Raw genomic sequence first — 20,554 nt, 5'->3', positions numbered from 1 at the left:
AGGAAAATTACCAAACCGATCAATAATAGTTTAAGTAGAGCAGGCAGGAGGTACACTCCCTAGCGACACCTTTTAATTTGCACTTTTTATGCTTTTAAACATCAATGTTTGCAGATTATTGTTAGGCTGAATGGGAGCTCCTACAAGTTGCAGCCATCTTGGATCTTTACCTCCCTGTACCCTCGCAAAGTCTTAATCTGATCCTGTCCCACCCTCTCTCACTCACCGTTCCCTCTCTCATTCTTCCCCCCCACCCCCTCTCGCTCTACCCTCCTCCCCACCCCTCTCGCTCTAAACTCTCCCCCACCCCCTCTCGCTCTAACCCCTCACCGCCTCTTGCTATTCCCCCCTTTCTTGCTCTTGCCCCCCCTCTTGCTCTCCCCATTAGCTCTTCCCACCACCCTCGCTCTTCCCACTCCCCCTTGCTCTTCCCACTCCCCCTCGCTCTTCCCACCCCCCTCGCTCTTCCCACCCCCTCGCTCTTCCCACCCCCCTCGCTCTTCCCACCACCCCTCGCTCTTCCCACCACCCCTCGCTCTTCCCACCACCCCTCGCTCTTCCCACTCGCTTTCTCTTCCCTACCTTGCTCCCCCTCTCGCTCCACTCTCCCCCTTTCTCTTTCCCCATACCCCTCCTCGCGTTTCCCCCCTTGATCTTTCACCTCCCCCTTCTCACCCTTCTCTTCTCTTGCGCTTCCCCATCCCCAACCCATCTCACTCTTCCCCCCCTCTCGCTCTTCCCCCTCCCCTCTCTCGCTCTTCCCCCTCCCCTCTCTCGCTCTTCCCCCTACCATCTCTCGCTCTTCCCCCTACCCTCTCTCGCTCTTCCCCCTACCATCTCTCGCTCTTCCCCCTACCATCTCTCGCTCTTCCCCCTCCCCTCTCTCGCTCTTCCCCCTCCCCTCTCTCGCTCTTCCCCCTCCCCTCTCTCGCTCTTCCCCCTACCCTCTCTCGCTCTTCCCACTACCCCCTCTTGCTCTTCCCCCTCTCGCTCTTCCCCCTCCCCCTCTTGTTCCTCCCTCTCTCGCTCTTCCCCCTCCCCTCTCTCGCTCTTCCCCCTCCCCTCTCTCGCTATTCCCCCTCCCCTCTCTCGCTATTCCCCTCCCCTCTCTCGCTATTCCCCTCCCCTCTCTCGCTATTCCCCTCCCCTCTCTCGCTATTCCCCTCCCCTCTCTCGCTCTTCCCCTCCCCTCTCTCGCTCTTCCCCCTCTCACTCTTCCCCTTCCCCTCTCTCGCTCTTCCCCCTCTCCTCTCTCCCTCTTTCCCTCTGGCTCCTCCTCCTCGCCCCTCTCGTTCATCTTTCTTGCCCCTATTGCTCTTCTTTTCCCACTCACTCTTCCTCTTCCTCCCTTTTGCTCTTCCCCCCTCCCCTTCTGGCTCTCCCCCCCATTCACTCTTTCCCACACTTTCGCTCTCCTCCCCCTACCCCCTCTTGCTCTTTCCCCACTCAACAATCTTCCCCTTCCCTTCTCTCTCTTCCCCCTCTTCCCCTTCCCCCTCTCGCTCTACCCCCCTCGCTCTTCTCCCCCTCTTGTTCTTCTCCCACACTAGCTCATTTTCCCCCTTTCGATCTTCTTCCCCCTCTTCCCTTTCGGTCTCCTTTTCCTCCTCCCTTTCGGTCTTCCTCCCCCTCCTCCCTTTCGGTCTCCTTTTCCTCCTCCCTTTCGGTCTTCCTCCCCCTCCTCCCTTTCGGTCTTCCTCCCCCTTAACGGCCCGATGTGGAAGTTGGGCCCAACTTTTGGTCAGGCTGAATTACCATTGGGGCCCCTCCCAGAGCCACAGGGCTGGCACACTTGTCTCGACTCTCCCCCCTGACGATGGCCTGTCTCTTCTTGATGTCTCTCCTCTCTTTTGACGACTTTAAAGGGGCAATCTGCATTCTGCCTTTTCTCTCTTCTGTATGTCTCTCTCACTCTCTCTCAACTGTCTACTTTTTCAGGTTTTCCGAGCCAACAAGAAGCTGTCAGATTTCTACCGTGTCCTCTCCACCAACAGAGACCAGCATGGGGGGGAATTTATATCCACTATGGAAGGTGAAGTGGCTGCAGATAACCAGTAGGGCGGGTGGATGTAAGAGGAATACATATTACACGCTGCTTTCATGAGGGGCTAGCTAATGGTAGACTGCACATAATTTGAAAGAAAGTTCAATCAATATGATTTAATGTGAGGAAAGAACTGTATTTACTGTTTGAAATAACTGGATACAAAATACTTGATAAGCAATGATTCATTCAGCTAATAAGACTTCACAAAATATACAGTATTCTGCCGTGTGCGCGCACACCAGCAAAAATGTGTGACATAGATCCTATACTGTATGACACACAGAATACATATTTCTTACAATATTCCAAGACTTAAAATCAATACAATAATCATGTTAAATCATCCCAAATAATAGACTTCTTGGTTTCCCCTGTGTGCTGCCATGTTCAGTGTTCTGCATCTCTCTGCTGTCCAGCTGTCGCCTCCTGTGATGTCAGTTATGGCTCTGCCTGTGACAGGGACCATTAGATGACAGTGAAGGGGGTGTTTTAAAAAGAGGATTTTAATATGAAGCCATCACTTCAGACTGAGTTTCTTTAGCAGTGATCCCCAGTGCGAGCTGTATTCCTGCTGCTAGATCATTTAATTGCATTGTGTTTTCCTGTCATCTATGGATGGCTCAAGTCCTGTGACATCCCATTGATGTCTATGGCACCTGGAACATTATTTACCATAAATTACAAAAGGACATCACACACGGCAGCCTCCTGCTATACCTTTTTAATAAATTCATAACTTCTATAGGCTTTTTTAGTGTATATATGTTTGTTTTTTAAAAAGGAGTACTGCACATTTTAGGGTGTAGATGTTTAAGAGATCAGACCTGATTGAGGTACAGTGAGGATGTTGCAGTGATTCCAAAGCTGGGCTGCGTTCTATGGCATTTTTTAGGGGACTCCTAACAGTAACTGTATGTCACAGGCCCTGCAAAAATGATTCCCTGTGGATATTAATTTGCAATTAGAGACCACTAAAGTAAAACTTGGAGTTTGTAATGGGGAACATTTTCTTGGACAGTGGTATTTGGAAACTAAAAATAGTGTAGTTTTCACTATAAAATAATTACATTTTGTGCATTATATGTCTCATATTTAGGAGGTCTCCCAAAGAAAATCTTTTGTAATTGGTGCTTCTCTTGGACTAGACATCATTGGAGAATTTGTTAATGCACTGTGGGATTAGGAAACCAAATGAAAATCAATAGGGAATTTAAAGGGGCAAATTATCCGAGTGGGATTCAGGTTCATATAAAACACACAGTTTTGCTGTCCCGTTATAAGATGTGCAAGAAAATAATCTGGTTTTAATAGAATTACATTTTCCAATTGCATGTGGACGACAAAGCTATATGACACCAATATTACTCTGATGGTGTTTATAGTATTTCTCTTCTCCCCTCAGCTCGCAGATATCCCATATATGGTGTGCAGTGGCATCCAGAGGTGAATCGATTCCAATGGCGCAGTGATCTGGCGTACCCACACTCTGTCAGTGCAGTCCGAATATCACAGTATATAGCTGACTTCTTTGTCAATGAAGGTAAAAGGGGCAGCCCTGGAGTGGAAAAAGGTTTTAATCCTAAATCTATTGCAGGGGCCTATTGTGTTTTATTTCTCTCTTTGTCTTTCCCCCATAGCTCTCCTTTGTTTTTGTATTTCTCTCTATCGCTTCCTACCTCTTATTTCCTCACATGCCCATTCCTTCCCATTTTCTTCTTTTGCTCCTACTTTCCATCACTACTACCTTTCTCTGCTGTCTGAGGTTGTTCCCACTTGTCATTGGGATTTCCTATTCCTTATTCTGTATCTCTAAATCAGGTGTCATTTTTGCCATACCCTCAGTGCGTGCCATTGTTTGCACACCCTTGGTGGTCCTTGTGAATTGGAGATGGGAGGACTTTCTAGCAGAGGGTAATGGTGAAACCTAAAAGCATACCATGAAAATAGTGAGATATACAGTAGGAAACTGTGAGGTATGCTGGACATTAGTAGATATGGTATAGTATATACTGTAGGTGATAGTGAGACACAACTCTAATTTGTAGATAATGAGTGTGACGGGAAAGGGTAACCAGGCTTCATAATACAGGTTAAGCCCTCTGATTGCTCCCTGGCAGCTACCTAGCACTATAAGTCAGGGGCAGTGTCCCTGCTTTTCCACTTTCCATGTTCCCTTTACCCCAGACTCATGAAACTTGCCGTGTGTAAGTTTTAGGTGGGGTATTTGGGTAAGAATGCAATTCTTTTTGTTTGCAGGAGTTCGGGGTCCGGAGCTACCTTCATTCTACCCGGCGTGCAGGCACTATTTGCCGGTACGCGAGTAGAATTATGATGGGGCTGTCCAGCGTCCCCCAGACTCCTGAGTTTCGAGCCCCGATATCCCAGTCCTAAGTCCCTTACAGTCATGAGTCTCCCCAATGTCCCCCATCTATATATATTTTTGAAAATCTTGGATGTGAGTGTCTGGTGATCATTTGATTGGTCCGTCGGTCCGTCCGCCCTCCCACGGCTCTCATTTGCCGGTGTGTCTGCCCCTCCCTCTGTCCCGCCCCCCCACGGCTCTCATTGGCCCCCCAGAGCACACTCTCCTGCTCTCTCCTCCCACAGGCCGCTCCCTTCCCACGGCTCTCATCCTTCCCCGACTCTCACCTACCCCCGGCTCTCACCCTCCCCCCGGCTCTCACCCTCCCCCCGCTCTCACCCTCCCCCCGGCTCTCACCCTTCCCCGGCTCTTACCCTTCCCCGGCTCTCACCCTTCCCTGGCTCTCACCTCCCCCCGGCTCTCACTTCCCACAGGCCGCTCCCTTCCCCCAGCTCTCACCCTTCCCTGGCTCTCACCTCCCACAGGCCGCTCCCTCCCCCTAGCTCTCACCCTTCCCCGGCTCTCACCCTCACCCTGGCTCTAACCCTTCCCTGGCTCTCACCTCCCACAGGCCGCTCCCTCCCCCCTAGCTCTCACCCTTCCCCGGCTCTCACCCTCACCCTGGCTCTAACCCTTCCCTGGCTCTCACCCTCCCCTTGGCACACCTCCCCCCGGCTATTTCCCGGCTCTCACCTCCCCCCGGCTCTCACCTCCCACAGGCCACTCCCTTCCCCCGGCTCTCACCCTCCCCCCGGCTCTCACCCTTCCCCGGCGCTCTCCCTCACACATACCGCTCCCACTCCAAATCCCACCCCCATACAGAGCATGCTCTCTGCGGCTCTCACCTCACACAGGCCGCTCCCCCAGCTCCCCATCCCCAAGAGCGCTCCTCCGGCTCTCTCCGCCTCTCCCGTGAAGGGCATGTTCAACTGCGGGGCACAAAACCTCCTCACCGGAGCGTCTCAGCCTCGCCGGCGGTCACGGACACCGCTGAGGAGCCCGAGGTGGAGGAGGAGGGCGGCCGGTACTCGAAGGGAGAGGAGGAGCGTGGTCGGGTGCAAGGTTAGGAAACGCAGGGAATGGGTTCTTTCACGCATCCCTGACTCCCCCCCTGGCCTTTGCCCCCCCTCCCTGCCCTTTGCCCCCCTCCTTGCCTTTTGCCCCCCCTCCTTGCCCTTTGCCCCCCTCCCTGCCCTTTGCCCCCCCTCCCCTTTGCCCCCCCTCCCCTTTGCCCCCCCCATCCCTGCTCTTTGCCACCCCTCCCTGCCCTTTGACCCCCCCAACTCCCGACCCTTTGCCCCCCTTTGCCTGCCCTTTGCCCCCCCGCCCTCCCTGCCCTTTGCCCCCCGCCCTCCCTGCCCTTTGCCCCCCCTGCCCTTTGCCCCCACCCTGCCCTTTGCCCCCCCCCGCCCTTTGCCCCCCTCCCTGCCCTTTGCCCCCCCCTCCCTGTCCTTTGCCCCCCCCTCCCTGTCCTTTGCCCCCCCTGCCCTTTGCCCCCCCCTCCCTGCCCTTTCCCGCCCCCTCTCCCTGCCCTTTCCCGCCCCCTCTCCCTGCCCCTTGCCCCCTCTCCCTGCCCTTTGCCCCCTCTCCCTGCCCTTTGCCCCCCCCTGCCCTTTGCCCCCCCTGCCCTTTGCCCCCCTGCCCTTTGCCCCCCCTGCCCTTTGCCCCCCTCCCTGCCCTTTGCCCCCCTCCCTGCCCTTTGCCCCCCTCCCTGCCCTTTGTCCCCCCTCCCTGCCCTTTGCCCCCCCTCCCTGCCCTTTGCCCCCCCCCTGCACTTTGTCCCTCCTCCCTGCCCTTTGTCCCTCCTCCCTGCCCTTTGCCCCCCATCCCTGCAATTTCCCCCCCTGCCCTTTGCCCCCACACTGCCCTTTGCCCCCCCTGCCCTTTGCCCCCTTTCCCTGCCCTTTGCCCCCCCTCACTGCACTTTGCCCCCCCTCCCTGTCCTTTGCCCCCCTGCCCTTTGCCCCCCCTCCCTGCCCTTTGCCCCCCTCCCTGCCCTTTGCCCCTCTCCCTTCCCTTTGCCCCCCCTGCCCTTTGTCCCTCCTCCCTACTCTTTGTCCCTCCTCCCTGCCCTTTGCCCCCCCCTCCCTGCCCTTCCCCCCATCTCCCTGCCCTTTGCTCCCCCTCCCTGCCCTTTGCCCCTCCCCTCCCTGCCCTTTGCCCCCCCTCCCTGCCCTTTGCCCCCCCTCCTTTGCCCCCCTCCCTGCCCTTTGCCCCCCTCCCTGCCTTTCCCCCCCTCCCTGCCATTTGCCCCCCCTCCCTGCCCTTTGCCCCCCCTCCCTGCCCTTTGCCCCGCCCCTCCCTGCCCTTTGCCCCCACCCCTCCCTGCCCTTTGCCCCTCCCTGCCCTTTGCCCCCCCTGCCCCTCCCTGCCCTTTCCCCCCCCACCACTCCCTGCCCTTTGCCCCCCCCACCCCTCCCTGCCCTTTTTCCCCCCGCCCCTCCCTGCCCTTTGCCCCCCCCCGCCCCTCCCTGCCCTTTGCCCCCCCGCCCCTCCCTGCCCTTTGCCCCCTTGCCCCTCCCTGCCCTTTGCCCCCCGCCCCTCCCTGCCCTTTGCCCCCCCACCCCTCCCTGCCCTTTGCCCCCCCCACCCCTCCCTGCCCTTTGCCAGCCACCCCTCCCTGCCCTTTGCCCCCCCACCCCTCCCTGCCCTTTGCCTCCCCACCCCTCCCTGCCTTTTGCCCCCCCACCCCCTCCCTGCCCTTTGCCCCCCCCACCCCCCTCCCTGCCCTTTGCCCACCCAACCCCCTCCCTGCCCTTTGACCCCCCACCCCCCCTCCCTGCTCCTTTGCCCCCCGTCCCTCCCTGCCCTTTGCCCCCCCGCCCCACTCCCTGCCCTTTTCCGCCCCACCCTGCCCTTTGCCCCCTGCCCCTCCCTGCCCTTTGCCCCCCGCCCCTCCCTGCCCTTTGCCCCCCCACCCCTCCCTGCCCTTTGCCTCCCCCTGCCCCTCCCTGCCCTTTGCCCCCCCTGCCCCTCCCTGCCCTTTGCCCCCCCTGCCCCTCCCTGCCCTTTGCCCCCCACCCCTCCATGGCCTTTGCCCCCCCGCCCCTTCATGCCCTTTGCCACCGCCCTTTCCTGCCCTTTTCCCACCCGCCCCTCCCTGCCCTTTGCCCCCTGCCCCCTCCCTGACCTTTGCCCCCCAGCCCCTCCCTGCCCTTTGCCCCCCGGCCCCTCCCTGCCCTTTGCCCCCCCCACCCCTCCCTGCCCTTTGCCCCCCCCACCCCTCCCTGCCCCTTGTCTCCCCCGCCCCTCCCTGCCCTTTGTCCCCCTCTCCCTGCCCTTTGCCCCACCTCCTTCCCTTTGCCCCCCTCCCTTCCCTTTGCCCCCCTACCCTGCTCTTTGCCCCCCCCCTCCCAGCCCTTTGACCCCCCACTCACGGCCCTTTGCTCCCACTTCCCTGCCCTTTGCCCCCCCCTCCCTGCCCTTTGCCCCCCCCCTCCCTGCCCTTTGCCCCCCCTCCCTGCCCTATGCCCACCCCTCCCTGCCCTTTGGCCCTCTCCCTGCCCTTTGCCCCCCCTCCTGCTCTTTGCCCCCCCTGCCCTTTGCCCCCCTGCCCTTTGCCCCCCCTGCCCTTGCCCCCCTCCCTGCCCTTTGCCCCCCCTCCCTGCCCTTTGCCCCCCTCCCTGCCCTTTGCCCCTCCTCCCTGCCCTTTGCCTCCCTGCCCTTTGCACCCCTGCCCTTTGCCCCCCTGCCCCTCCCTGCCCTTTGCCCCCCTGCCCCTCCCTGCCCTTTGCCCCCCCTGCCCCTCCCTGCCCTTTGCCCCCCCTGCCCCTCCCTGCCCTTTGCCCCCCTGCCCCTCCCTGCCCTTTGCCCCCCGCCCCTCCCTGGCCTTTGCCCCCCCCGCCCCTCCCTGGCTTTTGCCCCCACGCCCCTCCATGCCCTTTGCCCACCGCCCCTCCCTGCCCTTTTCCCACCCGCCCCTCCCCTGCCCTTTGCCCCCTGCCCCTCCCTGACCTTTGCCCCCCCAGCCCCTCCTGCCCTTTGCCCCCCAGCCCCTCCCTGCCCTTTGCCCCCCCACCCCTCCCTGCCCCTTGTCCCCCCCGCCCCTCCCGGCCCTTTGTCCCCCCTCTCCCTGCCCTTTGCCCCCCTCCCTTCCCTTTGCCCCCCCTCCCTTCCCTTTGCCCCCCCTACCCTGCTCTTTGCCCCCCCCCTCCCAGCCCTTTGACCCCCCCTCACGGCCCTTTGCTCCCACTTCCCTGCCCTTTGCCCCCCCTCCTGCCCTTTGCCCCCCTTCCTGCCTTCTTTGCCCCCCCCTCCCTGCCTTTGCCCCCCCTCCCTGCCCTTTGGCCCTCTCCTGCCCTTGCCCCCCCTCCCTGCTCTTTGCCCCCCTGCCCTTTGCCCCCTGCCCTTTGCCCCCCCCTGCCCTTTGCCCCCACTCCTGCCCTTTGCCCCCCCTCCCTGCCCTTTGCCCCTCCTCCCTGCTTTTTGCCTCCCTGCCCTTTGCAACCCCTGCCCTTTGCCCTCCTGCCCTTTGTCCTCCCCTGCCCTTTGTCCCGCCCTTCCCTTTGTCCCTCCTCCCTGCCTTTTGCCCCTCCTCCCTGCCCTTTGCCCCTCCCCTCCCTGCCCTTTGCCCCCCTCCCTGCCTTTGCACCCCTCCCTGCTTTGCCCCCCACCCCTCCCTTGCCCCTTTTGCCCCCTACCCCTCCCTGCCCTTTGCCCCCCCGCCCTCCCTGCCTTTTGCCCCCCGCCCCTCCCTGCCTTTTGCCCCCCGCCCCGTTCTACCTTTTGCGCCCTTTGCCCCCCTGCCCCTCCCTGCCCCTTGCCCCCCTGCCCCCTCCCTGCCCCTCCCTGCACTTTGCCCCCCTGCCACTCCCTGCCCTTTGCCCCCCCTGCCCCCTCCCTGCCCTTTGCCCCCCCCTCCCTGCCCTTTGCCTCCCTGCCCTTTGCCTCCCTGCCCTTTGCACCCCTGCCCTTTGGCCCTTTGCCCCCCCTGCCCTTTGTCCTCCCCTGCACTTTGTCCCGCCCTTCCCTTTGTCCCTCCTCCCTGCCTTTTGCCCCTCCTCCCTGCCCTTTGCCCCTCCCCTCCCTGCCCTTTGCCCCCCCTCCCTGCCTTTGCCCCTCCTCCCTGCCTTTTCCCCCCTCCCTGCCTTTGCCCCCCCTCCCTGCACTTGCTCCCCTTCCCTGCCCTTTGCCCCCCCACCACTCCCTGCCCTTTGCCCCCCCCCACCCCTCCCTGCCTTTGCCCCCCCGCCCCTCCCTGCCTTTTGCCCCCCGCCCCTCCCTGCCTTTTCCCCCCCACCCCTCCCTGCCTTTTGCCCCCCGCCCCTCCCTACCTTTTGCCCCCTCGCCCCTCCCTGCCCTTTGCCCCCCTGCCCCTCCCTGCCTTTTGCCCCCTGCCCCTCCCTGCCCTTTGCCCCCCTGCCCCTCCCTGCCCTTTGCCCCCCATCCCTGCCCTTTGCCTCCCCTCCCTGCCCTTTGCACCCCTGCCCTTTGCCCCCCCTGCCCTTTGTCCTTCCCTGCCCTTTGTCCCGCCTTTCCCTTTGTCCCTCCTCCCTGCCTTTTGCCCTCCTCCCCTCCCCTGCCCTTTGCCCCTCCCTCCCTGCCCTTTGCCCCCCCTCCCTGCCTTTGCCCCCCTCCCTGCCCTTGCTCCCCTCCCTGCCATTTGCCCCCCACCCCTCCCTGCCCTTTGCCCCCCCACCCCTCCCTGCCCTTTGCCCCCCCCGCCCCTCTCTGCCTTTTGCCCCCCGCCCCTCCCTGCCTTTTCCCCCCCACCCCTCCCTGCCTTTTGCCCCCCGCCCCTTCCTACCTTTTGCCCCCCCGCCCCTCCCTGCCCTTTGCCCCCCTGCCCCTCCCTGCCCTTTGCCCCCCTGCCCCTCCCTGCCCTTTGCCCCCTGCCCCTCCCTGCCCTTTGCCCCCCTGCCCCTCCCTGCCCTTTGCCCCCTGCCACTCCCTGTCCTTTGCCCCCCTGCCCCTCCCTGCCCTTTGCCCCCCCTCCCTGCCCTTTGCCTCCCTGCCCTTTGCACCCCTGCCTTTGCCCCCCCTGCCCTTTGTCCTCCCCTGCACTTTGTCCCGCCCTTCCCTTTGTCCCTCCTCCCTGCCTTTTGCCCCTCCTCCCTGCCCTTTGCCCCTCCCCTCCCTGCCCTTTGCCCCCCCTCCCTGCCTTTTCCCCTCCCTGCCTTTGCCCCCCCTCCCTGCCATTGCTCCCTCTCCCTGCCCTTTGCCCCCCCACCACTCCCTGCCCTTTGCCCCCCCCACCCCTCCCTGCCCTTTGCCCCCCCGCCCCTCCCTGCCTTTTGCCCCCGCCCCTCCCTGCCTTTCCCCCCCACCCCTCCCTGCCTTTTGCCCCCCGCCCCTCCCTACCTTTTGCCCCCCGCCCCTCCCTGCCCTTTGCCCCCCTGCCCCTCCCTGCCCTTTGCCCCCCTGCCCCTCCCTGCCCTTTGCCCCCCTGCCCCTCTCTGCCCTTTGCCCCCTGCCCCTCCCTGCCCTTTGCCCCCCTTCCCCTCCGTGCACTTTGCCCCCTTGCCCCTCCCTGCCCTTTGCCCCCTGCCCCTCCCTGCCCTTTGCCCCCTTGCCCCTCCATGCCTTTGCCCCCTTGCCCCTCTCTGCCCTTTGCCCCCTGCCCCTCCCTGCCCTTTGCCCCCCCACCCCCCTCCCTGCCCTTTGCCCCCCCACCCCCCTCCCTGCCCTTTGCCCACTGCCCCTCCCTTCCCTTTGCCCCCCCTACCCTGCCCTTTGCCCCTCCCTGCCCTTTGCCCTCCCTGCCCTTTGCCCCCCCCTTGCCCCTTCCTGCCCTTTCCCCCACCCCCTCCCTGCCCTTTCCTACCCCCACCCCTCCCTGCCCTTTTCCCCCCACCCCTCCCTGCCCTTTTCCCCCCACCCCTCCCTGCCCTTTGCCCCCCCCGCCCCTCCCTGCCCTTTGCCCCCTTGCCCCTCCATGCCCTTTGCCCCCCAGCCCCTCCATGCCCTTTGCCCCCCCACCCCTCCCTGCCCTTTGCCCCCCCACCCCTCCCTGCCCTTTGCCCCCCCACCCCTCCCTGCCCTTTGCCCCCCCACCCCTCCCTTCCTTTTGCCCCCCACCCCTCCCTACCTTTTGCCCCCCGCCCCTCCCTGCCCTTTGCCCCCTGCCCCTCCCTGCCCTTTGCCCCCCTGCCCCTCCCTGCCCTTTGCCCCCTGCCCTTTGCCCCCCTGCTCCTCCCTGCCCTTTGCCCCCCTTCCCCTCCATGCCCTTTGCCCCCTTGCCCCTCCCTGCCCTTTGCCCCCCTGCCCCTCCCTGCCCTTTGCCCCCCTGCCCCTCCCTGCCCTTTGCCCCCCTGCCCCTCCCTGCCCTTTGCCCCCTGCCCCTCCCTGCCCTTTGCCCCCCTGCCCCTCCCTGCCCTTTGCCCCCCTGCCACTCCCTGTCCTTTGCCCCCCTGCCCCTCCCTGCCCTTTGCCCCCCCTCCCTGCCCTTTGCCTCCCTGCCCTTTGCACCCCTGCCCTTTGCCCCCCCTGCCCTTTGTCCTCCCTGCACTTTGTCCCACCCTTCCCTTTGTCCCTCCTCCCTGCCTTTTGCCCCTCCTCCCTGCCCTTTGCCCCTCCCTGCCCTTTGCCCCCCCTCCCTGCCTTTGCCCCCCCTCCCTGCCTTTACCCCCCCTCCCTGCCCTTGCTCCCCCTCCCTGCCCTTTGCCCCCCACCACTCCCTGCCCTTTGCCCCCCCCACCCCTCCCTGCCCTTTGCCCCCCCCACCCCTCCCTGCCTTTTGCCCCCCGCCCCTCCCTGCCTTTTCCCCCCCACCCCTCCCTGCCTTTTGCCCCCCGCCCCTCCCTACCTTTTGCCCCCTGCCCCTCCCTGCCCTTTGCCCCCCTGCCCCTCCCTGCCCTTTGCCCCCCTGCCCCTCCCTGCCCTTTGCCCCCTGCCCCTCCCTGCCCTTTGCCCCCCTTCCCCTCCCTGCCCTTTGCCCCCTTGCCCCTCCATGCCCTTTGCCCCTTGCCCCTCCCTGCCCTTTGCCCCCTGCCCCTCCCTGCCCTTTGCCCCCCCACCCCCCTCCCTGCCCTTTGCCCCCCCACCCCCCTCCCTGCCCTTTGCCCACTGCCCCTCCCTTCCCTTTGCCCCCCCCTCCCTGCCCTTTGCCCCCCCCCTTGCCCCTCCCTGCCCTTTCCCCCACCCCTCCCTGCCCTTTCCCGCCCCCACCCATCCCTGCCCTTTGCCCCCCCACCCCTCCCTACCCTTTTTCCCCCGCCCCTCCCTGCCCTTTGCCCCCCCACCCCTTCTTGCCCTTTGCCCCCCCACCCCTCCCTGCCCTTTGCCTCCCCACCCCTCCCTTCCCTTTGCCCCCCCTACCCTGCCCTTTGACCCTCCCTGCCCTTTGCCCCCCCCCTTGCCTCTCCCTGTCCTTTCCCCAACCCCTCCCTGCCCTTTCCTTCCCCCACCCCTCCCTGCCCTTTCCCCCCCACCCCTCCCTGCCTTTTGCCCCCCCCCCGCCCCTCCCTGCCCTTTGCCCCCTTGCCCCTCCCTGCCCTTTGCCCCCCCAGCCCCTCCATGCCCTTTGCCCCCCCACCCCTCCCTGCCCTTTGCCCCCCCACCCCTCCCTGCCCTTTGCCCCCCCACCCCTCCCTGCCCATTGCCCCCCCACCCCTCCCTGCCCTTTGCCCCCCCACCCCTCCCTACCTTTTGCCCCCCCATCCCTCCCTAACTTTTGCCCCCCCACCCCTCCCTACCTTTTGCCCCCCCATCCCTCCCTAACTTTTGCCCCCCCACCCCTCCCTACCTTTTGCCCCCCCACCCCTCCCTAACTTTTGCCCCCCCACCCCTCCCTACCTTTTGCCCCCCGCCCCTCCCTGCCCTTTGCCCCCCTGCCCCTCCCTGCCCTTTGCCCCCCTGCCCCTCCCTGCCCTTTCCCCCCCACCCCTCCCTGCCTTTTGCCCCCCCGCCCCTCCCTGCCCTTTGCCCCCTTGCCCCTCCCTGCCCTTTGCCCCCCAGCCCCTCCATGCCCTTTGCCCCCCCCACCCCTCCCTGCCCTTTGCCCCCCCACCCCTCCCTGCCCTTTGCCCCCCCACCCCCCTCCCTGCCCTTTGCCCACTGCCCCTCCCTTCCCTTTGCCCCCCCCTCCCTGCCCTTTGCCCCCCCCTTGCCCCTCCCTGCCCTTTCCCCCACCCCTCCCTGCCCTTTCCCGCCCCCACCCATCCCTGCCCTTTGCCCCCCCACCCCTCCCTACCCTTTTTCCCCCGCCCCTCCCTGCCCTTTGCCCCCCCACCCCTTCTTGCCCTTTGCCCCCCCACCCCTCCCTGCCCTTTGCCTCCCCACCCCTCCCTTCCCTTTGCCCCCCCTACCCTGCCCTTTGCCCCTCCCTGCCCTTTGCCCCCCCCTTGCCTCTCCCTGTCCTTTCCCCAACCCCTCCCTGCCCTTTCCTTCCCCCACCCCTCCCTGCCCTTTGCCCCCCCCCCACCCCTCCCTGCCCTTTCCCCCCCACCCCTCCCTGCCTTTTGCCCCCCCCCGCCCCTCCCTGCCCTTTGCCCCCTTGCCCCTCCCTGCCCTTTGCCCCCCCAGCCCCTCCATGCCCTTTGCCCCCCCACCCCTCCCTGCCCTTTGCCCCCCCACCCCTCCCTGCCCTTTGCCCCCCCACCCCTCCCTGCCCATTGCCCCCCCACCCCTCCCTGCCCTTTGCCCCCCCACCCCTCCCTACCTTTTGCCCCCCCATCCCTCCCTAACTTTTGCCCCCCCACCCCTCCCTACCTTTTGCCCCCCCATCCCTCCCTAACTTTTGCCCCCCCACCCCTCCCTACCTTTTGCCCCCCCACCCCTCCCTAACTTTTGCCCCCCCACCCCTCCCTACCTTTTGCCCCCCGCCCCTCCCTGCCCTTTGCCCCCCTGCCCCTCCCTGCCCTTTGCCCCCCTGCCCCTCCCTGCCCTTTCCCCCCCACCCCTCCCTGCCTTTTGCCCCCCCGCCCCTCCCTGCCCTTTGCCCCCTTGCCCCTCCCTGCCCTTTGCCCCCCAGCCCCTCCATGCCCTTTGCCCCCCCCACCCCTCCCTGCCCTTTGCCCCCCCACCCCTCCCTGCCCTTTGCCCCCCCACCCCTCCCTGCCCATTGCCCCCCCACCCCTCCCTGCCCTTTGCCCCCCCACCCCTCCCTACCTTTTGCCCCCCCATCCCTCCCTAACTTTTGCCCCCCCACCCCTCCCTACCTTTTGCCCCCCGCCCCTCCCTGCCCTTTGCCCCCCTGCCCCTACCTGCCCTTTGCCCCCCTGCCCCTCCCTGCCCTTTGCCCCCCTGCCCCTCCCTGCCCTTTGCCCCCCTGCCCCTCCCTGCGCTTTGCCCCCCTGCCCCTCCGTGCCCTTTGCCCCCTTCCCCTCCGTGCCCTTTGCCCCCTTGCCCCTCCCTGCCCTTTGCCCCCTGCCCCTCCCTGCCCTTTGCCCCCCTGCCCCTCCCTGCCCTTTGCCCCCTTGCCTCTCCCTGCCCTTTGCCCCCCTGCCCCTCCCTGCCCTTTGCCCCGCCAATCCCTCCCTGCCTTTTGCCCCTTCACCCCCCTCCCTACCCTTTGCCCCCTGCCCCTCCCTGCCCTTTGCCCCCCACCCCTCCCTGCCCTTTGCCCCTCCCTGCCCTTTGCCCCCCCTTGCCCCTCCCTGCCCTTTGCCCCTCCCTGCCCTTTGCCCCCCCGCCCCTCCCTGCCCTTTGCCCCCCCACTCCTCCCTGCCCTTTGCCCCCCCACCCCTCTGTGCCCTTTGCCCCCCACCCGTCCCTGCCCTTCCCCCCCCCTACCTGCCCTTTGCCCCCCCACCCCCCTACCTGCCCTTTGCCCCCCCACCCCCCTACCTGCCCTTTGCCCCCCCACCCCCCTCCCTGCCCTTTGCCCCCCGCCCCTCCCTGCCCTTTGCCCCCCGCCCCTCCCTGCCCTTTGCCCCCTGCCCCTCCCTGCCCTTTGCCCCCTGCCCCTCCCTGCCCTTTGCCCCCCACCCCTCCCTGCCCTTTGCCCCCCCTGCCCCTCCCTGCCCTTTGCCCCCCTGCCCCTCCCTGCCCTTTGCCCCCCCTGCCCCTCCCTGCCCTTTGCTCCCCCTGCCCCTCCCTGCCCTTTGCCCCCCCGCCCCTCCATGCCCTTTGCCCCCCCCGCCCCTCCCTGGCCTTTGCCCCCCGCCCCTCTATGCCCTTTGCCCCCTGCCCCTCCCTGCCCTTTGCCCCCCCCACCCCTCCCTGCCCTTTGCCCCCCCGCCCCTCCCTGCCCTTTGCCCCCCAGCCCCTTTCTGCCCTTTGCCCCCCGCCCCTCCCTGCCCTTTGCCCCCCCACCCCTCCCTGCCCTTTGTCCCCCCCTCCCTGCCCTTTGCCCCCCTCCCTTCCCTTTGCCCCCCCCTTCCCTGCTCTTTGCCCCCCCCCTCCAGCCCTTTGACCCCCCCCTCACGGCCCTTTGCCCCCACTTCCCTGCCCTCTGCCCCCCCCCTCCCTGCCCTTTTGCCCCCCCCTCCCTGCCCTTTGCCCCCCCACCTCCCTGCCCTTTGCCCCCCTCCCTGCCCTTTGCCCCCCTCCCTGCCCTTTGCCCCCCCTCCCTGCCCTTTGCCCCCCCTCCCTGCTCTTTGCCCCCCCTGCCCTTTGCCCCCCTGCCCTTTGCCCCCCTGCCCTTTGCCCCCCTGCCCTTTGCCCCCCTGCCCTTTGCCCCCCTGCCCTTTGCCCCACCTGCCCTTTGCCCCCCTGCCCTTAGCCACCCTGCCCTTTGCCCCCTCTCCCTGCCCTTTGCCCCCTCCCTGCCCTTTGCCCCCCCTCCCTGCCCTTTTCCCCCCCTCCCTGCCCTTTGCCCCCCCTCCCTGCCCTTTGCCCCCCCTCCCTGCCCTTTGCCTTTCTGCCCTTTGCCCGCCTGCCCTTTGCCCCTCTGCCGTTTGTCCTCCCCTGCCGTTTGTCCCACCCTTCCCTTTGTCCCTCCTCCCTTCCCTTTGCCCCTCCTCCCTGCCCTTTGCCCCTCCCCTCCCTGCCTTTGCCCCCCCTCCCTGCCTTTGCCCCCCCTCCCTGCCCTTGCTCCCCCTCCCTGCCCTTGCTCCCCCTCCCTGCCCTTGCTCCCCCTCCCTGCCCTTTGCCCCCCCCACCCCTCCCAGCCCTTTTCCCCCCCGCCACTCCCTGCCTTTTGCCCCCCCCGCCCCCCCTGCCTTTTCCCCCCCACCCCTCCCTGCCTTTTCCCCCCGCCCCTCCCTACCTTTTCCCCCCCCCGCCCCTGCCTGCCCTTTGCCCCTGCCCCTCCCTGCCCTTTGCCCCCCTGCCCCTCCCTGCCCTTTGCCCCCTTGCCCCTCCCTGCCCTTTGCCCCCTTGCCCCTCCCTGCCCTTTGCCCCCCTGCCCCTCCCTGCCCTTTGCCCCCTGCCCCTCCCTGCCCTTTGCCCCCCCTCCCTGCCCTTTGCCCCCCCTCCCTGCCCTTTGCCCCCCGCCCCTCCCTGCCCTTTGCCCCCCCCACCCCTCCCTCCCCTTTGCCCCCCCCACCCCTCCCTGCCCTTTGCCCCCCGTCCCTCCCTGCCCTTTGCCCCCCCCGCCCCTCCCTGCCCTTTGCCCCCCCGCCCCTCCCTGCCCTTTGCCCCCGCCCCTCCCTGCCCTTTGCCCCCGCCCCTCGCTGCCCTTTGCCCCCGCCCCTCCCTGCCCTTTGCCCCCCCCGCCTCTCCCTGCCCTTTGTCCCCCCCGCCCTGCCCCTTGTCCCCCCCCCCTGCCCTTTGTCCCCCCCCCGCCCCTCCCTGCCCTTTGCCCCGCCCCTCCCTGCCCTTTGCCCCCCCCGCCCCTCCCTGCCCTTTGCCCCCCCCGCCCCTCCCTGCCCTTTGCCCCCCCCGCCCCTCCCTGTCCTTTGCCCCCCCCGCCTCTCCCTTTTCGAGCCTGCTGGGCATGCCTACTCTTACATCAGCTGGGGTCAAGCCCCTCTTTCTATTGGCTGATGGGGAGGAATTCCCATGCTCCGTTTGGCTGCTCCTTCCCCCTACTTTCTGGGCTTAGCCATCTAAGCAAATCCATCTAAGCCAACCAATGAGGTGAGTTGATGAAGCTACAAGCTGGCTTTTCAAAGTTGCTCTGTTCGAAATAACTGAGCGACCGGCTTAGTTTGGAAGCCTGAAAAGTTTGCCTCGCAGAGACTAAGCCCCGTCTTTTGCGCCCAAGTTCTCAGAATCGAACGAAGAGAGGACCAGGAGAAACAGGGGTATATCCCAGTCAGCGTAAACTCATTCAAGCGGGTGCCCTGCACCTAGGAAAGCTTAGATTTTTACCCCTAGTAAGTCTATTTTTAACTGTTCCTTACAACAAAAACAATACAAACCGTAATCTATCAGACTGATTTTGGACATTTTTAGGCGCCGGTTTGTATTGTTTTTGTTCTATTTCCTTTTGACTTTGTTTTGGGTCATTTATTCCTGGCAGCCTTGCCTAGTAAATGCTGGGTATATTTAAGTGTTTATTACTAGTTTGCACTTCATATATATTGTTTAGCTTGTAGCGCTATTTGCACCATTCTTTTTTTCCAGTAACTGTTCCTTGTGTATTTCTTCTTGTTGTACGTGGGTTTACCAAAATAAACGCAATTTGTTTTTACTATCTTGTTCTGCCTAATGAATGATCCCGGTAATCTATAAATGGTGTAAAAAGTACCTGGTCTCCTGTGACAAAGAGAAGTGATACAGTAATGAGATACAGTATGACTGATGTTATATGGGATGGAGAGTTTCTACATGGTTTTACACCTTATAATCTTTCTCTTTCAGCCCGGAGGAGTCAGAATCACTTCCCTAATGCAGAGGAAGAGGAGGCATCTCTGATATATCACTGGACTCCTATATACACCGCTAATATCAGCGGTTATGAGCAAGTTTACTTTTTCTAGACTGTACCAGCCATGGGGAAGGTTCTCTCAATGGGCAGACACTTTCTCTCATTGGAATGGCATTCTCTAAAGTCTAACACACTGAAATCAACAATATTGCACAAAAATATATTTTTTTCTGTTTAATCCCCAATACCTCATACACTAAGGTCAATAAATGTTTGTGTATATGGTAAACACAATACAAATGAAGTTATATATGCAGAAACATGAGTATCTTTTAATAATATTAATTTGTCTAATACTCTTTGAAGAAAAGGGCATTATATTTGATCTTTTGCTACAGTAGTCCAATGTTCATTTAGGCAAAACCAAGGCATTTTGGTTTCTAAGTGTCCTAAGGTTTTAGACTATCATACCAGGTAACTCCCCCTCAACTCACCGTTTTTCTCAACATAACTATCCCTATAACGTTTCACTTAACTCCTCATATTGATCTATATTAGGGATCCTTATAATTCAGCCTGTTGCTCCTTAGAAATGCTTGCCTATAGCTCTCCTATTGCCCCATATAACTCCCCCTATTGCCCCATACAGTATAACCGCTGACTATAACTCCACCTTTTGCTCCCAATAGCGTGTTTCCTATTACTCCGCCCTCCCCAAGCACGCCTATTTCTTCCTATAATGTTATTACTTCTTTTTCTGATAAGTGGTAGAGGTATAAAACTTTCTTAACTGTCAATGCATTCTCTCTGCATAGATTCAGCACCATGCGTGTGAGGGCTTTTAAAATACATTTGTGAAGTAGTCATGTTCCGTTATGAATTTAGTTCTAACCAGGGTTTTTTGTTTGTTTTTTGTAACTCCTATTTTATTGATTTTTTTCAACATTCATACAAAAAATGGGGATAAGGGATGTAATGTTTAGTAAGTTGTACAGAAAAGATAGGAGGGGGGAGGGATGTGATCAAAGGATTCCAGGACAGGTTTGGTGAAACGTTTCATGTGGTAATAATATTACAAATCAGGAATAACAAGATTAAACAAGGTCAACCCAAGATTGGAGTAAACTGAGGTTGCGCCTAACAAGACACCAATTCAGTAAGACGACAACCCAGTCAGGGGTCCCAGAGTGATATAAGAGTAAAGTTAGTCAGTCATTCCCAGTGCGTTTCAGGAGTGTCAGAGTAGGACAGATGAGCTGTCCAAGGACTGGACTGCCGAGCCTTGAATGCCATGGTATATCAACTGTAGGAAGGTCTCGTGATTCAGGAATTCATTTGGTTTTACCAGCTTCTACAGTATTATGTCTATGTTGTATAAAATGTCGTCATTACTATTAGGAGTTTTGAGTTGTGCTGAAATTCTACATAGCAGACCTCATGAGTCTGGAATGTGAGAGGAGTTAAGCCAGTTAAATCAGTATGACAAGAGCATCTTTAGAAAGTAGTCATATTGGTAATAAAGATCGGCTTTAGACATTAGGGCATTGTTAATCCTATACTGTAGGTTGGAGAACAGTTACATCAGTTTGTAATGAGGGAGGTTTGTCAGAACAGAGATTGATAGTAAGAGTAGACATCTCACAAGGATGTCTGGAGACAAAAATATAGCAACTGTTCTACCATGAATGCCTAAAAGATAACAGTTTAAGACAAAAATATGTTTTTTGCTCTTTTAATATTAATTACTATGTATAATCTGGCTGATCGTGAGAAAGAGGAGAAACTGCCACATATAGCTGGTTATAGGAAAAAGGGTATAAAGGTTTTGCCTAGACATACAGATGCAGTCAGTTAGATATCTGTACCCAGATGCTTCACACGCACTCTGCTGTCACTCAGTGTGGCAAGAAGTGCGGTGCTGCGGTATGCTGTTCTTGTGCCGTCTGAATTTTGTTTATGGTTAGACAGATGTATTATTTGTGTTGTTGCAGTTCAGTGCGTGTTCAGCAGGTGGCACACTGATTATTTTTGCCTATGGGACTCTGAATGTTACAGTGCAGTTCAATGTCTGAATCAGGTGCCGTACAAGACAGTAGTTAGAGATAAAATGTATGTATGTATCTTTGTTTAATGACCTTGTAATAATGAATGTAATGTCGGCGTTTCACATTTTATTAAAAATCAGTATGTATTTAATGGAATCTTTGTCAGACACTAACTTAATTTCTGTGTGTTGCATGGGACATGATGGCAACTCCTTGCAACAAAAGACCAGCTTGTAGCTATGGATATATTATGTATTCTACAATTGAAGTTGGGACAGGTAAGAGAGCAACTCGATCTGAGTATATTATTGACAAGTACGAATACTACAAAAATTCACCAAACCAGGAAGGAAGGAATTATTCTATAGGACACAACTTAAGTCCCAGCAAGAAGGCAGGTTGTTGGTCGCTGCACCCATCTTTGGTGGGTATGTTCGATCATGGCAATTTTGAAGGATAAAGATATT

At 61.5% G+C, this 20,554-nt stretch overlaps 1 protein-coding gene across 1 annotated transcript in view; it reads left to right on the top strand.

Moving 5' to 3' along the window:
- LOC142495567 (gamma-glutamyl hydrolase-like) overlaps nucleotides 1-20,243 on the top strand; it is a 41,157-nt gene extending 20,914 nt beyond the window's left edge. Inside the window, exons 8-10 of the mRNA XM_075601206.1 lie at nucleotides 1,939-2,032; nucleotides 3,450-3,587; nucleotides 18,036-20,243. Of these exons, the coding sequence (XP_075457321.1) occupies nucleotides 1,939-2,032; nucleotides 3,450-3,587; nucleotides 18,036-18,154 (351 nt within the window). The 3' untranslated portion in view covers nucleotides 18,155-20,243. The remainder of the gene's footprint in view (nucleotides 1-1,938; nucleotides 2,033-3,449; nucleotides 3,588-18,035) is intronic.
- The last annotated feature ends 311 nt before the right edge of the window (nucleotides 20,244-20,554 follow it).

The sequence above is a fragment of the Ascaphus truei genome, chromosome 5 (assembly GCF_040206685.1).
Source record: "Ascaphus truei isolate aAscTru1 chromosome 5, aAscTru1.hap1, whole genome shotgun sequence".
Lineage (NCBI taxonomy): Eukaryota > Metazoa > Chordata > Amphibia > Anura > Ascaphidae > Ascaphus > Ascaphus truei.
This window is presented reverse-complemented; position numbering and strand designations above follow the sequence as displayed.